At 38.5% G+C, this 23,559-nt stretch overlaps 1 protein-coding gene across 6 annotated transcripts in view; it reads right to left on the bottom strand.

Moving 5' to 3' along the window:
• FRMPD2 (FERM and PDZ domain containing 2) overlaps positions 1-23,559 on the bottom strand; it is a 78,094-nt gene that overhangs the window by 15,832 nt on the left and 38,703 nt on the right. For 3 of the 6 annotated variants that reach the window (XM_030030467.2, XM_030030471.2, XM_030030469.2), the window contains exons 19-38: positions 22,676-22,774; positions 21,459-21,566; positions 21,223-21,339; positions 20,512-20,747; positions 19,819-19,923; positions 18,361-18,454; positions 17,777-17,862; positions 17,432-17,579; positions 16,166-16,380; positions 14,775-14,873; positions 13,266-13,630; positions 9,713-10,007; positions 8,625-8,783; positions 7,797-7,971; positions 6,482-6,692; positions 5,241-5,278; positions 3,272-3,358; positions 2,788-2,852; positions 1,203-1,364; positions 235-406 (exon numbers count right to left, since the gene is read on the bottom strand). In XM_030030467.2, the coding sequence (XP_029886327.1) occupies positions 235-406; positions 1,203-1,364; positions 2,788-2,852; positions 3,272-3,358; positions 5,241-5,278; positions 6,482-6,692; positions 7,797-7,971; positions 8,625-8,783; positions 9,713-10,007; positions 13,266-13,630; positions 14,775-14,873; positions 16,166-16,380; positions 17,432-17,579; positions 17,777-17,862; positions 18,361-18,454; positions 19,819-19,923; positions 20,512-20,747; positions 21,223-21,339; positions 21,459-21,566; positions 22,676-22,774 (3,036 nt within the window). The remainder of the gene's footprint in view (positions 1-234; positions 407-1,202; positions 1,365-2,787; positions 2,853-3,271; positions 3,359-5,240; positions 5,279-6,481; positions 6,693-7,796; positions 7,972-8,624; positions 8,784-9,712; positions 10,008-13,265; positions 13,631-14,774; positions 14,874-16,165; positions 16,381-17,431; positions 17,580-17,776; positions 17,863-18,360; positions 18,455-19,818; positions 19,924-20,511; positions 20,748-21,222; positions 21,340-21,458; positions 21,567-22,675; positions 22,775-23,559) is intronic. The other 3 variants (XM_030030470.2, XM_030030473.2, XM_030030472.2) reach the window with 3 other exon arrangements.

The following is a 23,559-nucleotide window of genomic DNA, read 5'->3' as shown; positions in this document are numbered from 1 at the left end:
TTTGGGGGTCTTGCAGCTTTGCTTCTACTATTCCTAGACTTAAAATCACACTTAGGCATTTCTTCCCTGTGGTCCTATGTCTTGAGTAGCTTAGCCAGAGCTGCAGGTCTACAGCTATGAATCAGGACTAACTGTAAAGTTAGTAATATTGAGTTGTTTTGCTAATAGGAAAGCTGAATTCAGGCAACACATAATCCCACCTTTATCATATACTGAGAGGATGTAGCTGCTTACCAGGCTCTGCTTTTGTGTTTGGGGGGGAAGGTATACCATTGCTCTGATTGCCTGAATAAGCCCAATGCAAAGCCATGCTTCGGCAGACAGTGAGTTGGACAGTGCCTTGAGCCTTGCGCAGCAAATCTATGACTGTTTGGCGTGGCAGTCCAGACACGAAAGTCTCATTCACCTGAAAAATACAATGATATGTACTTCCAGATTCCTGTAACAGAAAGCTTTTTTTAATTACATATCCCAGCACTGAGCAATCTTTATATAACTTCTCTGCACTTCATGTGTCCTCATCCCCTCCCATTTTAGTAACTTGCTTGATCCTTTCCTCTCTACTTCTTTATACCATGATTGCCAGCAGTATACCACAAAAAGTACAGTCTGCATCTCTTCCGAGACACTAAGAGGGCATTGTTTCCTCCACTCTTCAGATGGAAGATGGAGGAGAGATGTATGTAAATGAAAAATAGAAAAGCAAACAAAAATATTGAAACTCCTGGAGGGGGAAGAAAAAATAATTTGGGGTAAAAAAAAAAAAAAATATTATTTATGTTAAAATAGTAAGATACTAAGATAGAAAGATTTTAAATAAAGATTCAAAAGCTCTAATTCCAGTGCTTTTTGCTTGTCTTGATAATACCTAACTGGCACTGATGATAGGTTCCTCCCAGTATCCTGGTGAGCTGTTATATGCACACTTGGTCAGTTAACAGTCATTTCCCTGATTTTTCTTCATGCCACCTCCAGCTGTAGAGAGGCCCAGTCCCACAGGAAGCTGAACTCTAGGCAAGAGGTGGGGAGGCCCAGAACAGCCCTCTGACACCCAGGAGCTGAGCGATACCATCTTCTACATGTTAGTTACTGTGCCAAGGAGCCTCAGGTTTCCAATCTGCACAACCTTTATACTGAACAGAATGCTCATTATAAAGTAACTAGAGAAAATGTAGGCCAAAACAATGAAGAACAAGCATTACCTTAAGTAGGATGTCACCAACTTGAAGCCTCCCATCTAGATCTGCAATGCTGTCTGGGCTGATGGCTTTTATTAGGATAGCCCTGCCATTTCTTCCACCTACCAGTGCAAATCCTAGGCTTCCATTTTCTGCTTTTTCCAGCTCAATCTTAATGATGAAGTCCTACAATAGAAAAGGATGCAGTCTAAAGTGTAGTTTATTCAGGGCTGTGTTTTGTTTGCATTTTTAATACCAAAGAATCCCATTACGCTTCACAGTCCTCACTAGCTGATGTAGATTAAGGGATATATCCTTCTCTTGAAGAGGTGTATACAGCTTCCAGTGATTTAACATAGCAGCTGCATGTATGTATCAGAAGGAAAAATAGTACATACATCTTTCCATAATCTTTTTTAATAATTGCTGGAAGGAAAAATAACCTCTTAAGAGCAAGGAAACATGTACTTTTCTAATCCTTTAATAATATATCAAATACATCACCTTCATTAACAAACAAGTCGCTCGTCTCCAGCATGACAGTAATGCAGTACATACTCCATTCTTTTATTGTTCTATAATGAAAATCTTAACCTTGCAACTCCAACATACCCATATGTTTAGCCTTAGCACTTCATTCAGTTTTAAACTCAGCTGGTTTTTTTAGGGTCAAGTATTATGTCAGAAATAGCAGCAACCTAGAAATGTTTATGACTTGCAGCATGACTAGTTCCAATGTTGCAAATATCATCCTCAGAAATTATTTTAGCAAGTTGAACAGATAAACCATCATGGATTAAACGGTGCGGAACAAGCAGTAATAGTGATGACTTAATCAAAAGTGAGAAAATTGTTCCAATTTTTCTGCCAGGTTGGAGGCCTGATTTTAACCAGAGACAGCCCTTTTTTGCAAACCACACTCAAGAGAAATCTAGTAAATCTACTCTCATAAAATATCAGTCCCCATGTGGGTAATTTCAATTCCAAGTAACATTATTTTCTGCATGTTTGCACAAACAGAAGTGATGTTTGCGCTTGCAAGAATTTTGAAGCATTGTATGTTAAGCATGGAAATTACTTCTTTTTTTCAAAGAACACACCTGTGTATTTTAAGGATTCATCGTTTCAAAAATGTCATTATTCTTGCCAAATTCAAACCGTTATGGTTTATGTCAATGCTTCACAATTACGATTACACTTATTTTCCCCAAAATCTCATGCTGTGACATTCTGTATCTTTTTCCTGTGCTACTTTCTTTCTAAACTAAGGATTGATCTTGTAAGCTGCTAAGAGTACTATGAAAACCTAATGGAGGGACTAGATCATAAGAGTCACGCTTGTATTACCACGCTGGTAAAATAGTGATATTATACATTGAAAAACAGCAGTAGAAGAATCTGACTCCAGGAAATGCCCAGCGCATTCTAGTCCATGAATGCTGAAGCAATTCAACACTTCATAGGACACTCTCCAAATGCATTATATTCACATTTTAAAAGAAACTGGAGAGGAAACAAATACATTAAATACCACTGTTGAAAAAATCTCACTCCATATAGCTAACTTCACTTGATGGACCATGTCACGCTGGATAAAATTGTCATTTACCTTACATTCTGGAGAATCAGGAGTGTTTTGCTGAGCACCACAGTTTGTTTCCTCCAAATGTTTCTCTGTGAAAAAGCAGCAACAATTTTTATACAGTTGTACTGGTAAAACATTCTATAGTATAACACTAAAAATTGTATTCAGAGACATAATAAAACATTTTATATTTGACATGTAAAATACAAAAAAAATTCTTGTGGACTTATGTGGCCTTACGCTCCTGTAAACTGTAAACTGAGCCTTCTGCACATTATCCCTGTAGACTTTTTACCTCCCAGTGAGCAGGTTCCAAAGTTACAGGGTCAGAGACACCAGACAGACAACAGGTAATGTATAAATGTTCTCAGAAACTCTAAGGGAGGCAGTTTTGTTTATGAAGAACTAATCTTTCCAAGATGCTGCCAATGCCACCTACAGACTTATTTTCTTTCAAAGAGAGAGCACAAAATTTTACAAACCCTAATGAATAATACAAGTTCCTTACCATGTTGATGCAGCAGATGCTGTTCTTGGGAATTCAGGTTTCCATTTGAGAAAGAAATATTGGCTTTCTCTGTCTCAGCAGGTGGCCCTAAAAGCATACATGTAAGTTTGTTCTGACAGGCCTCCCTGCTAACCTTCATATACACAAGGGAATGTAAACTCTGTGCTTAGATTATTAAACAAAGCATCAATATCCAATATTGATACTATATGAGGCAGTTCGAGATGCTACTGCATGATTAAGTTTGCCAGTTTGCACAGTGATATAAATAATTTTGTCATGAATTGCAGAGATACTGCCTCTCAGTCATTGCTATTTTTAAAATTGTAACAACAATCACAAATCACTGAGTAATTCTAGACATGTGGCAATGATTAGGCAGAGAAAGAAGCAGGGTGTGTTAGTGTCTGCAGAGATGGATATGTAAGAAGACAATGTGCATTTCTTGATGGTCCCACTTCTACCCACCCACACCCAGTTTTGGGGTTTTGCTTTATCATATCTTGGTGATCTTAGTTGTCTTCCAAAAGTACTCTTAATGTATGAATTATAGAAAGTGATGAGTGTTCTGTTGGTTTAAAAAACCAACCAACTAACCAAAACAAAACCAAAAACCTCCCTGCTGCATTTGCAGTTTTAGTATGCATTTTTGTAACTAAGAGAGTCTATAAAATGAAGGCTTGATTCCTTAATAGGAAACTGTTATAGATTTATCTATAAATCTATCAGAGATAATAGCAAACAGAACACCAAATACCAAATTTCTATAGTTTTTAAGTGCCTTATAAAAGGCAAGAATCTTGTTTTATAAGAGAGGCAGGTAACTGTACCATTGTAGAGTTCATAAATCTGTATCAGAAGTGGATCAGATCTGGTAACCTACTTTGAAGGTGTCTTGAGAAATCTTGGAATCTGCAAAGCTCATCGAGCAAGGATGTGTAAGCAACGTCCTACCAGGATATGCATTTACCATGCTTTAGTTATATCACAGTAACTGAGAGTACACATAACTTTATCTGTGTCTTGTCATAAATTCAAAGCAGCTTGTTCTCCAGTAAGTGAAATAAAAACAAATACATGGCTAGCTGTTGTAGAGTAGGAACTCTGTAACTAGCTTGACTTGGAATAATTTCTTCAGGTAGCCATGTGCCAGTATTCAGATGACTGTAGACATATGAGCAATTCTGGTCCAGGGTTACATTTTCAGGTCATCTTTGCATGATTAAAAAAAGATTTGGATATCCAGTCAGGTAAATGAAACTGCGGGTTAGGCCTGACTTAACACTCCAGCCAAACGTACACTGAAAAGCATTACTTGCATAGCTAACACACTTTCTATGCAGTGATGTAGACATGATACCTATCCTTCCACCTGATGGTGCAGATGCAACCTCTGCTTGCTGATACTTCTACTGCTAGAGCAATTCTGGTCATTTCTTTGTAGGGCAGATGATCACTGAAGTTTTGTGTCAGTTATGGTATTAAAATCGTCCCCTGACAGGAATGCTCTTGTATTAACTAAGGGATATTGGTGCTGCCTGTTTCTGATTTTCTATAGATTTATTGACAACAGTTTAAAAAGTTGGTCTAGATGATGAAGTAGTGGGTCATATTAAATAGTGGCTCAAAAAGTGCTGAAAAAGCCCTTAGAGAATAGTTTCAATCAAAACAGATGTTAAAATATGACCACATAAAATTCCCATTTAATAACAACAAATTAAAAAAATAGAAACTGACTATGCAAAATGCAATAAATAATTTTTTTTACAGAGAACTATAAATTTTATTTCTATCTTTAAAGAGCTACCGAATTTTCTTCAGACCCTTAGAATGGCCATAACAGAAATACTGAATGCCAAGTTACAATCTGTTAATAACTTTTTAAATGCAATGAATCAATACCTTATGCTTGTGTCCAAAATCAGAAGCAAGTTTTGAAACAAAACCCCAAAATATTAGCCTTACTTACTATTTTCGTGCTCTATAGGAACCACTGGATTGCCATTTCTGGGGGCAGAAAAAGTGAAATATGTGAGCCATTAAGACCTGCATGCTTTGTAAAGCACATATGAAAAATATTTGTAGAAAGTCAGTTGTCTAAATTGTAGTTGTACTTCTATGATTTTATTAATGGTGCTTTCCTAAAGAGCATTTATATCAGTATATAAAATATTTGACTGTATTTAACAGTGAAACATTTTATTTAAATGGGTTGGGGAAAGAAAGCACATGTTAAACCATCTGACCCAATACAGAACTGCTTTGTGGTACATTTTGAATTAGGTTTCAGTTCCCTCTTTATAAAGTGGGAATGATCTTTTGTAATCTCCTTTACCCTATTTCTGTTTGTTTCCTTAGATTGTAAATTCTTACAATCAGGGTCTGTTGCCTATTAACTGCTTGTACAGCAAGAAGTATAATGAGGCTGCACTTTCTTCATCTGCTAGACCAGTGCAAGTTAATAAAACATTGGTAAAAGTTTGAACTACATTAAGATAGCTGCAACAGACATACTATCACTCACTCTGTGTAACTTAATTATTCACATACTTTTTGGTTACTATTTGACTGCTCCTCTGAGATCTTTGGAAGCTATTTCTGTATCAGTCCAGGACCTCTACTGGTACTATATCAGACTGTAGAACATGATAAATCTAAAGTGCAGCCAAGAACTGATGAGGGAAATTCTTAACTGCAGGTTATTGATCAAGCCTGGGATGACTTTTTGTTACAGGCTGCAGATTAAATGGTGCATTTTGAATACCTTTCTAAAATGTTTGTCTGTTGGAAGTAACTCACAGTTTCCCATCAGAGGTAGTTTCTTGCCTATAGTTGTGAACCTGAGCTTGTATGGAGAAGGTTGGCACTAGTGGTGAAAATACAAAGATTTTCCCTAGAGAACAGGATATCTGAAAATGATGGTCAGCCTCACAGTTAAAGGATTCACATTTGTGTTTGGACTATGAAGTTTGAAGAGGTTCAAAGAGTTCTCATTTGTGTTGTATGAGTCTACTTGTACTCACTGTGTTAGCTGTAATTACAAGGAGTTAAGATATCTTATGGATGTTATGTATCGGGTTGCAACATTCAGACCTTTGAGGTAAAGCATTTTTCTTGCAGTTTGTCTTGTTTTTATTGTTTGACTTGTTGATGTAAAATTTAGAAACCTGCTTCAACATTAGGATTGAGATCGAGTGTGTTCAGATTTACCTTGTGGCTTTGATTTGGACATTCTGGGTGGCAGCTTCACACACTCTCACTGCATCATCCAGGCTAATGCCCTCAGTCCACAGTCCACAGATGTAAACAATCTGATCTCGTGGCTGCAGACTGCCTTCCACACTGGCAGGAGAGCCAGGCACTATCTCTAGCACGTAAATACCTTGTAACTTGCTTCCAGCTCCTCCTGTCAGCTTCAAGCCTAGAATAATGCAGAGAAAGCATCTTTTGTGGCAGCGTGTTTTGAATTTCACTGTCAGTGATGTACAGCCTAATGGAATAGATGTGGGTCATTGAAAGATAGGCTGAACAAATCACCGACATTATAAATAACAGTCTTGCCCAGTTAGAAGGGGTGTAAGAGCTGGACTGGGAGAGTGAAATGCAATTAGATGTTAAAAAAGTATGGAAAAAACTTAAATGGTATTGTCCATCTCTACATTTCAGCTATTCCATGGTGCTTTATTTCATCTGATGTTGAATAGTCGTTTGAATAAGACACTTAGCTGCATAGCAGTAACTCCCTCATTACCAAAGTGCTTAAGCGCGTTGCAGTCTCTAGAGTGCCATAGGGTATGGAGGCATACAACAGCTAAAGAGATACCTATAAAGTACAAAACTGAATTGTGCAACGATATTCAAGCAATCTCCAAACAACCCAGTTTCTGAACTGGAAACAGGATGCTGTACCTGAGCAAATACAGCTATACCGTTTCCTAAGTCTACGGTTTTATCTATGTGCAATACTCACCATGTTCTGCAGAAATACCAAGATACTCACACTGTGGGGATTTCTTTTCTCACTTTCATTGCACAATTTAGATAAAGCCTTGTGTCTGTGGTGAATCAAGGATTTGAGTGGAGATTTTCTGAATAGCAAACTATTGCCCTAAACAGTGGCTCATCCTTCTCAAACTTTGCCTTTTTTTCCCCTTTTTTTTTTTCTTTCCCTCCAAATAGATCTTTATGTATCTCAGCAGGTAGTAGATATTATTATCTAACTACCATCAACTTCTGTATATCAGTAACATAAAAATATGAGACTGGAGATGTGCCAGAAACTTCAGCTGATTGGGTGATAATACAAAGATAATTTTTTCCAAGTATCTTCACTGGTCTTATAAGAGATATTAGTCCTCCCTTTAAGGCCTTGCCCAAAATAAAGCTCTCCATTCCTTGGTCATGGGTGATGGAGGAGAGCATAAAGGTGTCAAAGTCACTCAGGATCATATTGATCTAAGACCACAGTTGCTTACGATTGCTGTAATCCCTGTCCAAAACAGCATGCATAGTATTTACTACACACCTAGCTGTCCATTGGCACCTTTTGTGAGAGTAATTTCGGGAATCTCATCTGGCCTAATAGAGGGACGCGGATCACTGTCAGCACGACCAACCACAAGGTGCAGATCAGGAGGAGAGCTTTGCAGTAAAGTCAGGGCTTCATTGCATGGTAAAGATGTGACATCAATTCCATTCACCTAAATGACAAACCAGTAAAATGATGTCATAGATCTCATTGACCATCATGTACTTCTCCCTCCACTCTGAATTTTGCATATGAACTTAAATTAGTTTTCACTTCCATGTTACTGCTTTGCTGTGGTATTTAATATCAGTGAATGCAACAGTTAAGATTGCAGTAAGATTTCTTCTTTGAACTTTCACTTTTCTGAAAGCAGAGCTTTCAGAAAAATAGCTCTTATTTTCTTGAAACTCAAGGTCTTGTAGCAAAAACCAAGGAGGACAGACTAACGCAACAAACTGAAGATGAACCAGGCTGAAAACAGGCTTTATTCATGCATTACAAAGGTCATAACTCCTGCATCCTTTGTATGTCACCTATCTTATTACGTTAATTCAGTTTATGTCATTTAATTGGGAAGGCATTTAATGTCTCAGTTGTCTTGCATTGCTGCTAGATGATTCATGTTATTTGCCTGGTCACACAATCTATTCAGTCTGAAATTTGTCCTACTGAAGTCAGCAGGATTGCATTTATTATATGATTCATTTGCACTTGCATGCCTAAATATGTGATAAACTGGAACCTACGAAAGGAAGAATGCTGAAGCTAAATGGCATTGCTCTGCAAATATTTTCTCCTCTGTATAAACTCAGAGAATTACTGTACCATAATGATTCTGTCTCCCCTTCTTAGTCTTCCATCAGACAGGGCAGGCTCATTCAAGATTTCATCAACGTACAGGCACGTGTCCACTTTGTTAAGAACAACGGAGAATCCATAACCGTTGTTCTCCGACTTTGTCAAAGTCACAAAGATCTCTATTTCCTATTAAAATAAGCACAAGATATGTTTGATGTAGGCTTTTCTATTGCTTCATTAACACCTTCCATTATGTTTTATATGCAGATAGGAATCAGATCCTCAGATGGCATAAATAAGAGCATACATAGGGGTTTCTCTGATCTTTCACTGCCTTATTCCAGAATTAATTTTACTTCTTTTTACCTAGTGGAGCTTTATGGTGATTGATTGATAGGGCCTACTAAGGCAGAGAATGCCATCAGGGACTGGAGTTTTGACATCTGAAATGTGTAAAGAAAGGCTTGGAATCTTCTGAGCTGACAAGCATTACAATAGCAGGGTGCAGAGATTATTGTTGTTATTGCTATTGCTGTCCCACTGAAGGAAATGGCTGGAGCTAAATTGTGTCCTCAGTGCTCTCAAATTAGTAGGAATTCAGAGCTCATTAGTGTCAGCAGGAATGCAAGATGTTCAGCATTTGGCAGGACTGAGCCTTATATTTTGAATAGTAATTAGTTAGCACAAGGATCATACCTTCTTATCAGGACATTACAGTAGTATCACTGTAACAAAGTGATTTTCCACATGGGTCTAAAACACGACAGAAAAAAACCAAGTAGCTGACTCCAATTAATTTTAGAGGCTAGTAGAGGGCTTTTAGGCCTTTGTATACTGGGAATAATACTGCAGAATGCTGGAAAGTTGAAGAAATAGTAAGATGGCAAGAGCAAGGAGCTGGCCTTAAGGCAAATGGTGGAGAATTCTGGAGAGCTGGGCATAGTGGAAGGTCTGCTTTACTTGAAGATTGTGGACATTCAGGAAAGTAAAAACAGCCATGCAGAAATAGCATAGATAATGAGTTAAAATTAATATTTAAGAATGTTGCGTTCTTAATATTGTTTCTTTTCCCTTGTCATATTCTACCTGTTAATAATCTGGTGCCTATCACATACCCTAGTGTAATCTTCCTTTTCTTCCTTCTCTTCATCTAGTTCTTCCAAGTCTTCCCATTCATTCTCACTGTCATGTGTCTCTCTAGCAGGCAGGGATGATGAGAAGGGACCACAAACACGTGGTTCTGGGGTCACCATAGTTGTGGAGAGTGTCTCGGAGCTTCCTCCCCGTGAAAGTGACGTCACAGACATTGAGCTGGTAGTGAGATACTCTTCATCAATAGGGGTTAGAGAGAGAGTTTCAGGCATACATTTTGTGTTCAATAGGTCATCATCACTCTTATTAAATATGTAGCTGGAAAATAAAAAGATTGCAGTGCTGGGGTTTTCCTCCATATGCTTTATTAGGTGGCCACTGAAAAGTCTGCTGCTTATACATGACCTTATTTTAATTTTAACTGAAGTACTAGTTATGGTATTAAATTGCTGTCTGGGTCCTCCAGTGTTACTATAAAAATAAATAAGTAATCAATATTTTGCAAAGCTAGTTAAAAAATTAAAAGGCTTTCAGAATTTGAAAACAGCCTTTGCAAAATCTTGCACTCTTTTTTTTAAGGCATTAATTAGTACTTTGGTTGCTTCTTGAAAAGGCTAATAGGACAATTCCTAGACCATTAATTATTTCATCTGCCATAATTTAATTAACTTACCTGGTAAGTGGTATGCACATTACAATACTACTACAATTTTCATATTTGCATTTTTCTTGAGAAAGGAATGCCAGCCACATCCCTGGCTCTTACCCAGGTCTTTCCCTGGTAACTAGAGCACAGACAAGAAACATGAAATACAAAATGATTCCTGTCTCTCCATAAAAAGTACAAGTCCTGACTTGTCTTTGTAAGCTTGCTTTTATTCTTATGCTTGCCTTGAAGCGTAAGAGTTGTCCTACAGAAATCAATGGATTTGTTCAATTACTTGAATTAAAATTATTATTGATTTTATTCCACTATATTGGAGACACAGTATTCAGCACTTTCGATGTTCAAGTCCGGACTGTAATCATATGTGTCATCTTTAATATTGTTTTGGCTGTTATTAATGAACTCTAATAGACTACTATAGCAGTGTCTCCTATTAAATTTACCATTAAAGCTAATAGAAATGCTTGAAACACTTTTTTTTTTCAAAAGTACATGTTTTCTTCCTATCAATCTTTATTGAAATATTGCTAAACCTCATTCATCTTAAAAACATTTAAAATGGCATAGCTTTTATTAATGCTTCACATAGCAAAGAAGCCATGCCATTTCATATGTAACAGTTGCCTAGGATCTTTCACTCTCTGATAGAACTGAACTGTGTCTACCATCTCCCAAGCAAACATACACGACTAAAAGAAACACAAATTGTGTCTTCTATGAAATCACAGAAGTTCCCCAGTGTTAAGCTCTTGTTTCAAAATTTTTCTGTGGTCAGAAGGAAAATAGAAAGCACAGTAGCAAAACAGACATTTTGATTTGGATATACCTAGTAGCCTTCAATGTTATTTTTGAAATATTGACGAAAATAAAAACTTGTAGGCTCGTGCTGTGTGCCCTCAGTGAGGGCAGCAATCTAGTCTGTTAGTTTATATCTGTGCAGGGAGGAAATGAGAACCTGGCCATGTCCAGTATCCCAGCAAAGCTGAGAATGAAGCTGACAGTTTGTACTTTAATAGCTGGACAAAGATACTTACAATACTGTGGAAGAAGAATGGAATAATTAAAAGAAATGTTTAAGGATAACAGCAAATGCAGTCTGCTCCTTTCTTTTGCAGACAGGAAAGAAAAGAGTAAGTTCAATGGACATTGGTCAATGTGGGCGTCATAGAAGCTGTCACATGCTAGTGGAGTGCTGACTGACCTTCAAAGGGTGTGAAAGGTGTTTGGCAGAGCTACGCAAGCTCAAGGCAATGAGCCAGCAGTGGCTTAATCATAGCACAGCTTCTAGCCCATCTCCACATCACCATGGGAAATAACTTGAGTCTTGGTCCTGCAGGTGCATACATGACCTCCACTGACATGCTTGACTTTCTTTTGGAGTCTCATGATCCCTGCACCCCGACTTTATGGGTGAAAACTATGGGTTAAAGTTTTTCAAAGCAGCTTCTTCAAAGGTTCTTATTGGTGGTGTTAAGAAGAGGGAAAGGATTTTTCCATATGAAACCCTGAGCAGGGAACTTTTAAAATTCATATCAGAAGTTTTCTACGTTTGCATTAAAAGTTTTGAGCAATCTGAAGAAAAGAAATTTCTTCATTAATCAAAAAGAATTCTTTCATTAATGCCTATTTGCTTCTGGGGAGTTTTTGTATGTTTTTAGCTGGAAGGATCATTTAAACTAAGATTACATTTAAAATATTGTTTAAAATGCATGCTGTCTTAAACTGCTCTGGCTGCTTTTGAAAATGCAAAAGCTGAAACTAAATGATACTGAGAACGTACCAAACAAAAACATTTATTTCAGAACTTTCTTTTTGGGAAGATTCCAAAACTTTTCTTGAAATTGATATTTTCCAACAATAAACTTAGTTTTGTTGAAACTGAATCTCTTGGCAAATGTTTGCTACAGACATATTGCTGCTTATTTTATTCTCAACAGTAGAGAAGCATATATGTAAGCAGGAGCTTCACTCATGAATGCGAGTGAAGCTTCTTCTCTCAAGAGAGAGGAGCTAAAAGTATGAATTGCCATTATGGCCCCACTTGACTTTCAGTCAGCTAGTGCTGTGACTCCCCAGAGACTGGAACCTCTGACTGGTTCTGTGCTTGATGAATGTCAAGAGTAACAAAAGGATTTCAAGTCACTGTGTGGAAAAATAGAAATTAGTTTCCAGATAAAATTACTAAAGCTGTAAGTTAAAGGTCTCATAGAGACCTTTAACTTGTCTTTCCATCAATCCTTTCTGTTCTGATAATTTATATTCTTTTGCACTGGGACAGATGACTAAAATGGAATGGATCATCATCTGTGTGCCAGTGTCTGGTATATCCCAAAGAGTGTAAAAGGAGGCTGAGTCCGTTTGCACTGTATTTTATTGTATAACTCCTCTGGCTCAGGGCTTCTGTTGGCTTCTGAAGACTGGAAAATAACATATTTTTTTTTCTCCTTGATCACAGTTTGTCTTCTGAGTTTTTTTTATTTTCTCTGCAAAAATTTGAAATTAAAAGATCATACAATAAGAAAGAAATTTTTGGTGCCTATTTAAGTCAACTCTGAGAAAATTGAAGTTAAAAGATCATATAATAAATAAGGAAGTGGCTCCTATTTAAGCCAACAAGAGGCTATCCACTGTTTTCAAACTGCAGTCAGCTTCAGCTGGACAGCATAAATGATTGCAGTAGTGTGGCACTCATACATGGGTCTTCTAACGTAGACTTATGCAAAATTCTGATAAGATGAGAGTAAATAGAGACAGCAGATTAGGACAGTCAGAATAAGATGATAAAACAAACTCTTCAGTAATCAGCAGTGATTAGAAGCAGATAGCCCTGTACTTAAACCTAAGCAATTTACCCTCAAAATTCTAAAAGCCGAAGGAAAGGCTGCAGAGCAGGTTTCGGCATTTCCTACCTTTTGGCCCATCCAAATTCACATGATGAGCAGGAGTTCTGCTTCATTTCTTCCTCTAGGGAGTGGAAGACTTCAGAACTGGCAGCTTCTTGATGAAACTTCCAAAGACGCTTATAGAAACTTTCCCTGGGAGTCATAAGTTTCTGTATGGGCTTCTCTTGAAACTCAGCTTCCTGCTCTTCATAAGTTGAGCTGTCCTCTTCAGGAGGCTCACTGAAATCTGCTGCCACTGGAGAATCCAGGCAATCTTCGAGGTCTGGAGAGGTGCTACCTCCATCACTGGTAGACTGGTCCATGCTATTTCCTACCTCTGTACTGCCTGGCATTTCTGCCACAAACTCCTTAACTGGAGATGGTGCTGGCGTCTATCAAAATAATAGAAATGTTAGTGTAACTCCTTTTATCTCCCATCTGCTTTCCTTGAAGAACAAAATAATTTGAAGATGCAATATCAATAAGCATCTCAATGTGAAAAAATCAGATGGTAGCTGGAAGGGAGGGAACAAATAAAGGGAGGTACTCTTTCACTAAATAACTGATTTGTCTTTATGCTTATCTTCCACATTCTTCAGGAGTTCCAGCCAGGGAACTACTACACAAGTTCACTTTTCCCAATGAATTCTTTGCTAGAGGTGGCCCCTTTTTATTTCATTTCATTTCATATCATGCCTCAACTTTGTGTCTATTTCTCTTCATTGTGTAGAAGTGGCTTCCAGATCTGACTACTGTGTGACTGACCATAGAAATCAGCAAAGGGCGCATTGCAGGAGAGCAACAGGAGCCAGTTTATTATCGGGAGATGGTCCTGACAGTCATTTCTGTCTGCCCATGGACAGCTCTTATAGGGACAGGAACCATGAGTGGACAAGAGTAATGCAAATGCATGTTCATTGTAAGAGTGCTTGTGTATGTGTCCATGAGTTGTGTTCAGGAAGCAGCAATAATAATGCTAGCACACCTAATAGCACTGGTTTAGTCTCTGCAGTCTCTACTGTTGTTGGTTGGTTGGTTGGTTGGGTTTTTTTCCCCTGAAGATTCTGGTAACTGTCAATAAGAAGCTGAGTAGCCAGTTGAAACCATTATTTCATTTAGTTAAGTTTATTAAGAGCTAGCCTGGATAGGAAAAGTTCTTTATTTACGAGTTATAATAGCTGCAGGTGAGAATATCTGCAGTTTGTGGCTGAGGATCTAGTAGAGAATTTTTAGAAGCCTCACTAGAAGATCTGCTTGAGTATGTGCTGTCTCACTCCAATGACAGTACTGCAATTCAAAAGTTTTTTGATTGGGATAAACATGTTTCACATCTGTCAGATTTCTATTATTTTGGTTGCTAAGGAAGAATCAGTTGAACTCTAGGGGTTGAGTTGAGTCCAGGAAGGGAAGGAAATGGAATGGAATAGAGAGCCTTGGAGAAAAGGGAAGGTTGCCTTGTTCAAGACTGGATAGAAAACATAGTAGCATTTTTCCGGGTTTACAGAAGCAAGTTTACTCACAGAAGGTTTGCCTTACCAGAGCACTCTGCTCTATTTCTGGAAGAACACCTTTTGGTGGTCTGCAAAGCAGTAGTGTGACTTCCGGAGGAGCTCCTCTTAACAAGTGCAGGACATCCTAAGCAGGAAGAAGGAATATTAGATTTCTTACGGAACATGGTTTGTAGTGCATATCATTTTACCAACTGGGATGCAGACAATTTTTATTGTGAATGCCAAATCCCTGTTATTTGTGCCTCTCAGCAGTGTCTGGGGGCCAAAATTCACTACTGTATGATTTGTCTTATAAGTGGGCCATATTTTTTATGTGACTGTGTATCTAAAATAAAGTCAGTTCTGTTTACAAACTTTTGTTCCACCAACAGACACATAGGTTTAAATTAATTCTTTTTCTTTTCTTGAAGAAAACAGGATTTTCAGACAAATTCATTCAAACTGCATGTGGCAGGGACACATCTTCTGTCAATTATATCAACACAGCTCCACAGACTGCCGTATTGACATAACCAAAGGCAGACTTTCTCAAGCCCCTCCTTGACACATCTATTCAGTGGCATTCTGTTTTCAGCTACAGTGGGAGATGAAATACTTAATCTGGAGGTGGGGAGGAGAAATGCTGTAGGCCAAAACACCCTGTCTTGCCCCTCTGCACAAACTGAGTAAAAAGGCTGTAAGTCAGAGAGCAAGACAGTGCTGGAAAAGGACAAACTCCAGGTCAGAAAAAAAAATCTAGTAGAATTACAGCACCCCCCAGGTGTCTGACTTACAGCACCGTGTCTTTTGCCCTAGCTATCTAATGATACGAATGACCTGTCAGTGGGAAAATTGCATGATTTCATCATTTCTGTTTGTTACCAGTCTTACCTATTCAATGCATATTCATATACAAAACTCAGGGATTTTTCATAAGGTGAAAAGATTACAATGAAAAAAATAAATCCACATGTAGTCCTTTTTTACAATTTAATTTCTTCATGTGAGTATAGAATTTCTCATTCTAGGTAAAAAAGTTACACTGGATTTACCTCACCTGGTAGAGATTTGAATCTGGGGCATGGTATTTAGCATGACATTACAAAGCACAAATGACCACAGGGAAAAAATGTTCCAATTATGCATAACAGCAACAAAGATTCCAACTAATTAACAACTGGTGTGCATCTAACAACAGACTTTGTGCATCAGTAGTAGAAATTTATAAATTAAATAGTGGAAGAAATTCTCTGTAAGAATTCTATTAGGAAGGAAATTCTCCATAAGAATTCTAGAGAAGAATCCTACATAGAAATCAGATTCATTGTATTCAAATTCTGACTCCCTCTGGTGATAATTAAGTTTAAATGCAGTTTCATCCCATTGTCTTTATTAATGTTACCCATCCCGAGTCCCAGTGATAGTACTGCCTGGTACCTGATACAAGAGTCCTTGAATAGGTTTCCCATTCACAGCTAAAATGATGTCTCCAACTTCAATTTCACCATTCTCTTCAGCTGGCTGCCCTGGAAACAGTCTTTTGATCCTGACAATAGCTCCTCCAAGGTGTTTGCAATCATGTCCTTCCATCTGCAGGACACTAAAGCCGAGGCCTCCAGAATTCTTTGTCAATTTGACTTCAAATGTATTATCTGTTCAAAGCAGGGATTGGAAGAAGAGTGGGAGCCGTGACATATGTACCCACTAAGGAGCTAATGTAAATTATACCCTCAGCAGACCTTTTCTCTGTGTGCTACAGAGGTAGATCTACTGATACGAATGGCAAAAGAAGGGTTTGGTGTTCCTTTAACTTATGTGAACCCTTGAAATCGCACAGGCAGAATGGGGAGAACTGGATTCTATTCCACTGTGTGTTCACAGACTTTATGCCATCTGGTACAAGCCCATAAAGGAAGAAGCCTTTTGTACCAACATAAAAAGGTCCAAATGCTATCTTTTTCTGACATTCTTCTGTAAGCGTTGGGTAGATCTTAATATTCTGTAGCTGCCTGATGTTAGTTTGGGTCCTGCACTAACAAGCATAAGCTAGAATCAGAGCTACTGCTCTTTCCAGATGCAAACAAGAGACCAGCCCTTTCCCAAATACCATACTTGCAGCTGCACCCTATTCTGCTAGGGACAATGTAGAGGAGTAACTGCCCCATGGGAAAGTATGATTCAGACTTAGTGTTTATGAGGCAGCCTTACAGTACAAGATACAGCATTTATTTGTTGGCTAAATTCAGTGAAAGTGATCTCTGAATCTTCTGCTTTTAAGAAATGAAGTGAGGCAGTCTCCAGTCCTGGCCCTGGGGCAGCAGTTCACCCTAGCTTCATCACTGACACAGCATCAGCAGTTGTGCTGGCAGCACTCTCTTTAGGTAACAGACTGGCAACGTCAACTCAGCTGCTTCCTGCCTGAGACTGCTACAGAGTACAGACAGGGGTGTCTGCTGCCAGCCCCATCTCATGAAGGCTGGGAGATACAGTATTTATGCCTAGGATAAATCGACTATATCTAGCAACTGTAACTAATGTTTTGTTCAGAACTGATTTTTGATAATGCCGTTAATATTGCACATTATATTTTTATTACGTATGCAGTTTTCCTTCCAACCCACAGAAATTTCATAGAATTATTTTCATTCATTCCCTTCTTGCACATTGTAAGAAGTCACCCTGAGTTCCTTTTTTATCGCTCACCATCTGTCAAAAAGCAGTAGTCCTTGGTACCATCTGTGAAGGATGTTGCCACAGAAACAACTGCACATTGGTCCTCCTTTCTGTCATTAGCAGTCAGGCATGGCTCTGCCAATTGGTAGTTTCCCCTTTCTAGAACCAGCTTGGCAATCTAAAACAATGATGAACAGGTTCCGGTTACACAGTACACAGTGACCCCTAAGTCTTTCTACTTTTCTTTTTAGGAGAATGGGGTTGGATGTGCTGTGGGAGGGGGAAGTTTCTTTTGGCCCAGCTTTGCAACTGTACTTCATACTAAGTGCAGTTTATTCTACTGGGTATCTTATTGAGCTCTGCTGTTGTACAAACCTGGCAAGATTTCTTAAGGTGTTCCACAGCCTGTTTGTGGGTGATGCCACAGAGGCTGATGCCATCTACTTCCAGCAGACGATCACCTGAGGCAAAAGAAAACAGACAAACAAAAAAGGGTCAAGTTGCTTTGATGTTCAAGTTCAATAGGTATAAACCTTGAGGCTGCCCAGGTTGCAATAGATCTTCATGCTTACATGTGTCAAATTATACTACTTCATATGAAAGCAATACTGCTCGTTGTACAGCATTCTATAACTAGCACTTAAAACATACCAGGGTATTTCTGTAAGTAAATGCAGTGATAATATCTGGTTATCATAGCAACACTGAAAGTAGATGTCAGAGTCACTAGCCTGATGTGCAGCTACAGAGAGTAACTGTACAATGTTGGTATGAGACTCCTGGCTTTTCAGTGGGATATCTGCATGTAGTACAGGGACAGGCTGAGGAACGATGGACTGCATATTATATTTCACAGTTGCATGACCTCCAATCCCAAATGTGTTTCATTGTCCCTGTGGCAAGCATTCCACACTAACATTGAGTTCTGCAGCCCAGAGTTTTATTGCCAGACATGTTACCTATCTTTATTTGTCCGTCCTTATCTGCTGGTCCCCTGGGAATAATTGACTTCACATATATCCCACCGTGACGCACACTAGTGTTAATTCCACCCTGCAAAACATATGCCCATAAATTAGAGTGGAGTCTTCACATGTTCTTCCTGTGATAAAAATCAAAGCAACTTACACATGCATTGCAAAGCAACTGCTTCAGGAATTACGGTTTGGTGTTTTTTTTTTTAAAGGAAAAAAATGAAAGAGGATGTTACTCCAAAGTCCCTATTATATTAGTTGTAATATACTTCCCTAGGTAGTAATCTTGTTTTATTTTCTCAGGAAAATGCAATGCATTTCTATGTGGCTATATAAAAACATTTAGTAAATGTTCATAAATTTTTCCCTATGCTAACATAAAGATGGGGTTGCACCTTTCACTCAGTCTCTAGCCCAGCTTCCAGACTATGCAATAACCATTCAGCAATTATTAACCTTTCAGACAATATATAAAGCACGAACCTGAACTTGTGCAGCCACTTGAGAGCTTACAGCTCAGAGGAATTCCAGATTAACCTAAAAATCATGTTCTGTCCATCTACATCCCCTGGCCAAATTAAAATGAAAAAGCAGCCCTCAATTTCTTCTGCAGGCAATGAAATGGTGGTTGCTTCCCACTCTATTTCAGCAAAGACTGTAAAGATATCTCAGCCTGGAGGGGTAAATTCAACTTTGATATCCAGGACAAGGAATTATTATTCAAATGTGGCAGATAGAGTTCTCCATATATTTAGAGGACCAGAGGAGGCAGCAGTGAAAACTATTTCCTTATATTAGGAAATGAAATTGGCTAGGGCCCTTTCTCTGGCCTTCTGAGTAAGAAGCATGGCATATCTTGAGTCTACACAGCTAAACTTTCAGCCCCCCAGCATGGGATGGCTTCTGTTATACTGCTTGTTGAGGCACAGGCGAAAGCCGTATCGGGGACTGTCAACAACTACACAGTGCCTGTGGGCCACTGCTTGAGCCCATGCCATGGTCCTGTGCAATCTGGTTGTACAGACACAGCCTTTGAGTTCCAGGAGCTCTAGGGGAGCAGCAAAACCAGTCATGACTTGGAGAATTGTTTGTGTTGCTGCATTTTCTAGAGGCTCTAGCTATATCCCTCCCTGACCAAACTCTACATTCAATGGTAGGTCTTGTTCTCAAATTGAGTAAGGATGAAGAGGGCTTGTACTTCCACGTGCTTTATGCTGGCACGCTTCTTTCAAAGATTCTGCGGGCAAGAACTGGGGGATGAACAGAGCCAGTACTTCATGCTTTCTCTGTCAATCCATCAGACGCTTAGGTTTGAAATGTGCCATGCTAACAGTTTTTGTTATCAACCTTTTATCTTTGTTCCACATAAATACACTTCCCTATGTGTTTCTTGGTCGTGTAACAGTTCGACAGACACACGGAAAGATTAACAGTAACACTTGCAGTCACACTGATTCCAAAAGTCCCGTCTTCTTTAACAAGCTCCACAGTATAGATTTCCTTTGAGTTGGTTTCAGATAGAGATGGTAAATGCGAAGAATCAGCTTCCTGTCTCAAAAATATGAACACTAATGAGATTACAGCATCTCAGTAAAAAAAGGAGGGCGGGGGGAAGAGGATAAAAAAAGAAGAGAGAGTTTCCAGAAGATATAAAGGGTTTCAGCCTGCTGTCACTGTAAGCCTGGAGTGGTACCATTTATATCCTTGACATTATTTCAAGCTTACACTAATGTTACTCAAAATATAATCTGTCTAAATGTGCATAGGCTGAGTATAGGTAAGAATGCTCTCTAATAGTAGGAAATTAGACACAAAATGTTGCTGTTCTGTGTCTGGTTGAAAACTTAAGAGACTGCAAGAAAATAATCAAAATTTTGTACCACCACTGGAAAAGGGAGAATTTTTAATAATGTTTTGTGGAACGGTTTCCCCATTTTTCTAGACATATTCTAGACATGTCTATCATTTTGACCTTTCCAATGTAATTTAACAAGCAACATCTTCCAAGGTTTTCTTTCTCCTTTCCTAATTTTTTTAATTTCTCGGTTACTTTCCATTCTTAATATAGCTGGCATGTTGTTAAGACACATACATGCTGGGCATAATATTACTGAACAGCATCAAAATCTCAGTTACCTCCACATCCAGGCTATCAGCTGAAGGAACTGGAATCCTAGGGCCCAATTTTGGTGCTAAATTCCAGGAAAGAGCCTTCTCAAGTTCATCTACATTTATGTCCTGTTCTTTGGGGACAGCTGTATGACAATCCTGAATCTTTTTTCTCCCACTGTCTACACAAGAGATCTCAGATCCACTAGTGCTGTTTCCTCTTGATAGATTCTTTTCTTCATTTAATCCTTCTTCATACATGTCTGTAAAGCCATACCAAAATAAAACATTGCTGAATGCAAACAGTAAGTGAACTTGAAGGCAAATATTATTATACCTCAGCACAGGAAGAAAAAGTAACTTCCTACATCAACTGGTTGTGAAATCAGATCTATAAAATGAGTCAGTCATTGTAAAATGGAGCTCTGTTATTATAAGTGTGGAGAAATATGTTTGCTTCGTCACTGCAGAGGACTATGACTCTCTATCAGAGAAAGAAATGCCAAAATTCCCCTGGTGTTCAGCAGTGCAGCCCATAATAGATTTTTTCACACTGACTGTAGAACAGAAATCATATGATACCTACTAGAAGTTGACTACTTTCCCTGCTAGCCTATGGTTATTATAACTGGCACTGAGTAGCAAGAAAGTACTACTACATCTCACTGCCTAATAAATACCAGTGTCCTGAGTTAACTATTAGCATTTCATAGCCAGCAAAGGCATTTGCCTTTATACCTTTGGGTTGAGAGATGATGAGCTCCACTTCATCAGGAGAATTCTGTATGATTTTAACTGCAGTATTAAATGAAATACCCTCGAGACTAATATTATTCACAGAGATGAGTCGTCCTCCTTAAAAAATAAAGGATAAAAACAAGACAAAGCACATCTAAATAAGGAAATAAATCCAGAGTAGCTAACTTTAAACTATGAAAGTATCTTAATTCTAATTAAAAACTAAGGACAGTGACCTGGTTTGATATTTCCAGCTCTGTCTGCAGGTCCCCCAGGGATAATTGAAGCGATAAAGATACCGAGGTCTAATTTTCCTACATTTTCTCCTCCAATAATTACAAAACCTGCAAAAATGAGATAGTATGAGAATGCAGAGACACTGGCAGTATTAGAAAAGATGAACCTTAGGAGCACAAAAGGCTCTTACTCCAATGGCGTAAGTTTTATATGTGGTCTGGAGAATGGGGAGCTCTGATTTACGTGGCATCAAGGTCTTGATTTGGGAGAACTTTAAAGTCACGTTATAATTAAAGTGTGCTGGTGACTTTGGTGGCTATTTAAATGTAATTTCTCAATAAGAATACTTTCCTGGCTTGGGACTTGTAAAGATTCCAACTACTTTCTTACAAGAGTCATAAACTATGTGGACCTTAGTATTTAACACCTGCAGGAGGAAAATGGTATAAAAGCTCATAAGATAAATTCAAACATTGTTCTACATCATGCAGTCTAGGGCCCCTGAGGTGGGCCATGTAAACTTATAATGGATATGCAAGAGATGTCTAAGAAAATTATATCTATTGTCAAGTAGTTCAATTTCACTATCCTAGTTTAGAATATTCTGCCTATTGCAGAAAATATTCTTCTCACTGGTAGAATAGTTGAGTTTGGGATCAGGATATTCCACGCAGACCCGCACCATTTAGAAATCTGATGTTTAGTTGTATTAATGATCAGCTGTGAAACCTGATAGTCCTCTGAACTCATCCACGAGAACAGGATACAGCGCAATAGTGTATTATATAACAAAAATTTTATCGAAATAAGAATCCAGAGGTCAGGAAACATTTTGCACCCCCACAGGCAATACCTGAAAGGTTTGCAGAACTTCATCTCCCCCTGTGTAAGGTCTAAGATAAAATCACTGCGCATGTATTTCAGATACAGAACTAAATCCTTTTTCCTTTCATTCTACTCTTAGCACTTGGTCCCCTTGACCTCTGTGGCCTTAGTTAATCTTCTGAAGAAACTGTGGTCTTGATTTATGTGCTCAGTCCTTTTCAGTCTCAGAATTTCTAAGTCCTTCACAAAGATCAGTAGTCTTATTCCATAAGAAGAATAAATGAGTTGAAGAAGGTTACAGTCTTGCCCAGCTTGAGTCAGCAAGTATCAGTGTTAGCACCAGGATCTGATAGTCCCAGTAACAAACATAACATTCATGTTCCTTACTTACCAAATCCATTCTTAGCATCACGTTTTAGGCTGACACAAATGATTTCTCTTTCTAGACCACTTAGCAAAACTTCCTTTTGGATGGCTGGTGATGCAGGTGCTGCAGAAACAAAACAGCTAGAATAAATGCAGATTAATGCAGGGAGACAGTAGATTCATATAGTATGCAAAACTGGGTCTTCAAAAATTAGAAATATATTTTGTCCTTGTTTTCAACATTACCGTTGCTTCTGAATCAATATAATTCAGGAAGGAACCTCAAACAAGTGTTTGGAAATTTGCATTCTTTGGAAAAGTATATGTACAGTAGCTGTGTAAGCTCTTCCTATAATGTTCTTTCCTGGGAGACTATGCATTTATCTGCAACTTTTTTAAGATCAGGGTATCTAAAGTGTCAGGCATGTAGTGCCCATTGGACGTGAGAGTGATTTGGACACAAAATCTCCTATGGGTTCCTTTGGAAACTTTAGCCTTCGGCCCTGTGGGCCCTTTTGGCTCTGTAGGTGCAATCCCATCAGCACTGATTGTGATGGTGACTTCTGTAGTATTAACACTACTTAACGTTGTGCAAGTGCCACAGTGTGTTTAAAGTACAGTTCCAATTTTAAAATGGACTAACTAAATAATCATAGCTTCATATTCTATAGATCTGCTCACTGTGTGCATGCGATATGGCTTCTGTTAGAAAATTAGGTGTCCAGTTCTTATTCCAGTTAGTGTCATGCAAATGCAGGAATAGAGGAAGGACCTGGAGCCTATGTTGTCTCATTCATTATTTATTGAGTTGTAGATCTCAGTTGCAAACCAATTATGACCTCTGAACATAGGTATATTGCCCCATGCGAGAGTCCTGGGTGTACTGAACTATGTCTCTGAAGAGCATTA

Source organism: Aquila chrysaetos, chromosome 11, assembly GCF_900496995.4.
Source record: "Aquila chrysaetos chrysaetos chromosome 11, bAquChr1.4, whole genome shotgun sequence".
Classification (NCBI taxonomy): Eukaryota; Metazoa; Chordata; class Aves; order Accipitriformes; family Accipitridae; genus Aquila; species Aquila chrysaetos.
Note: the sequence above shows the minus strand (reverse complement) of the source record. Positions and strands in the feature narration are given on the sequence as shown.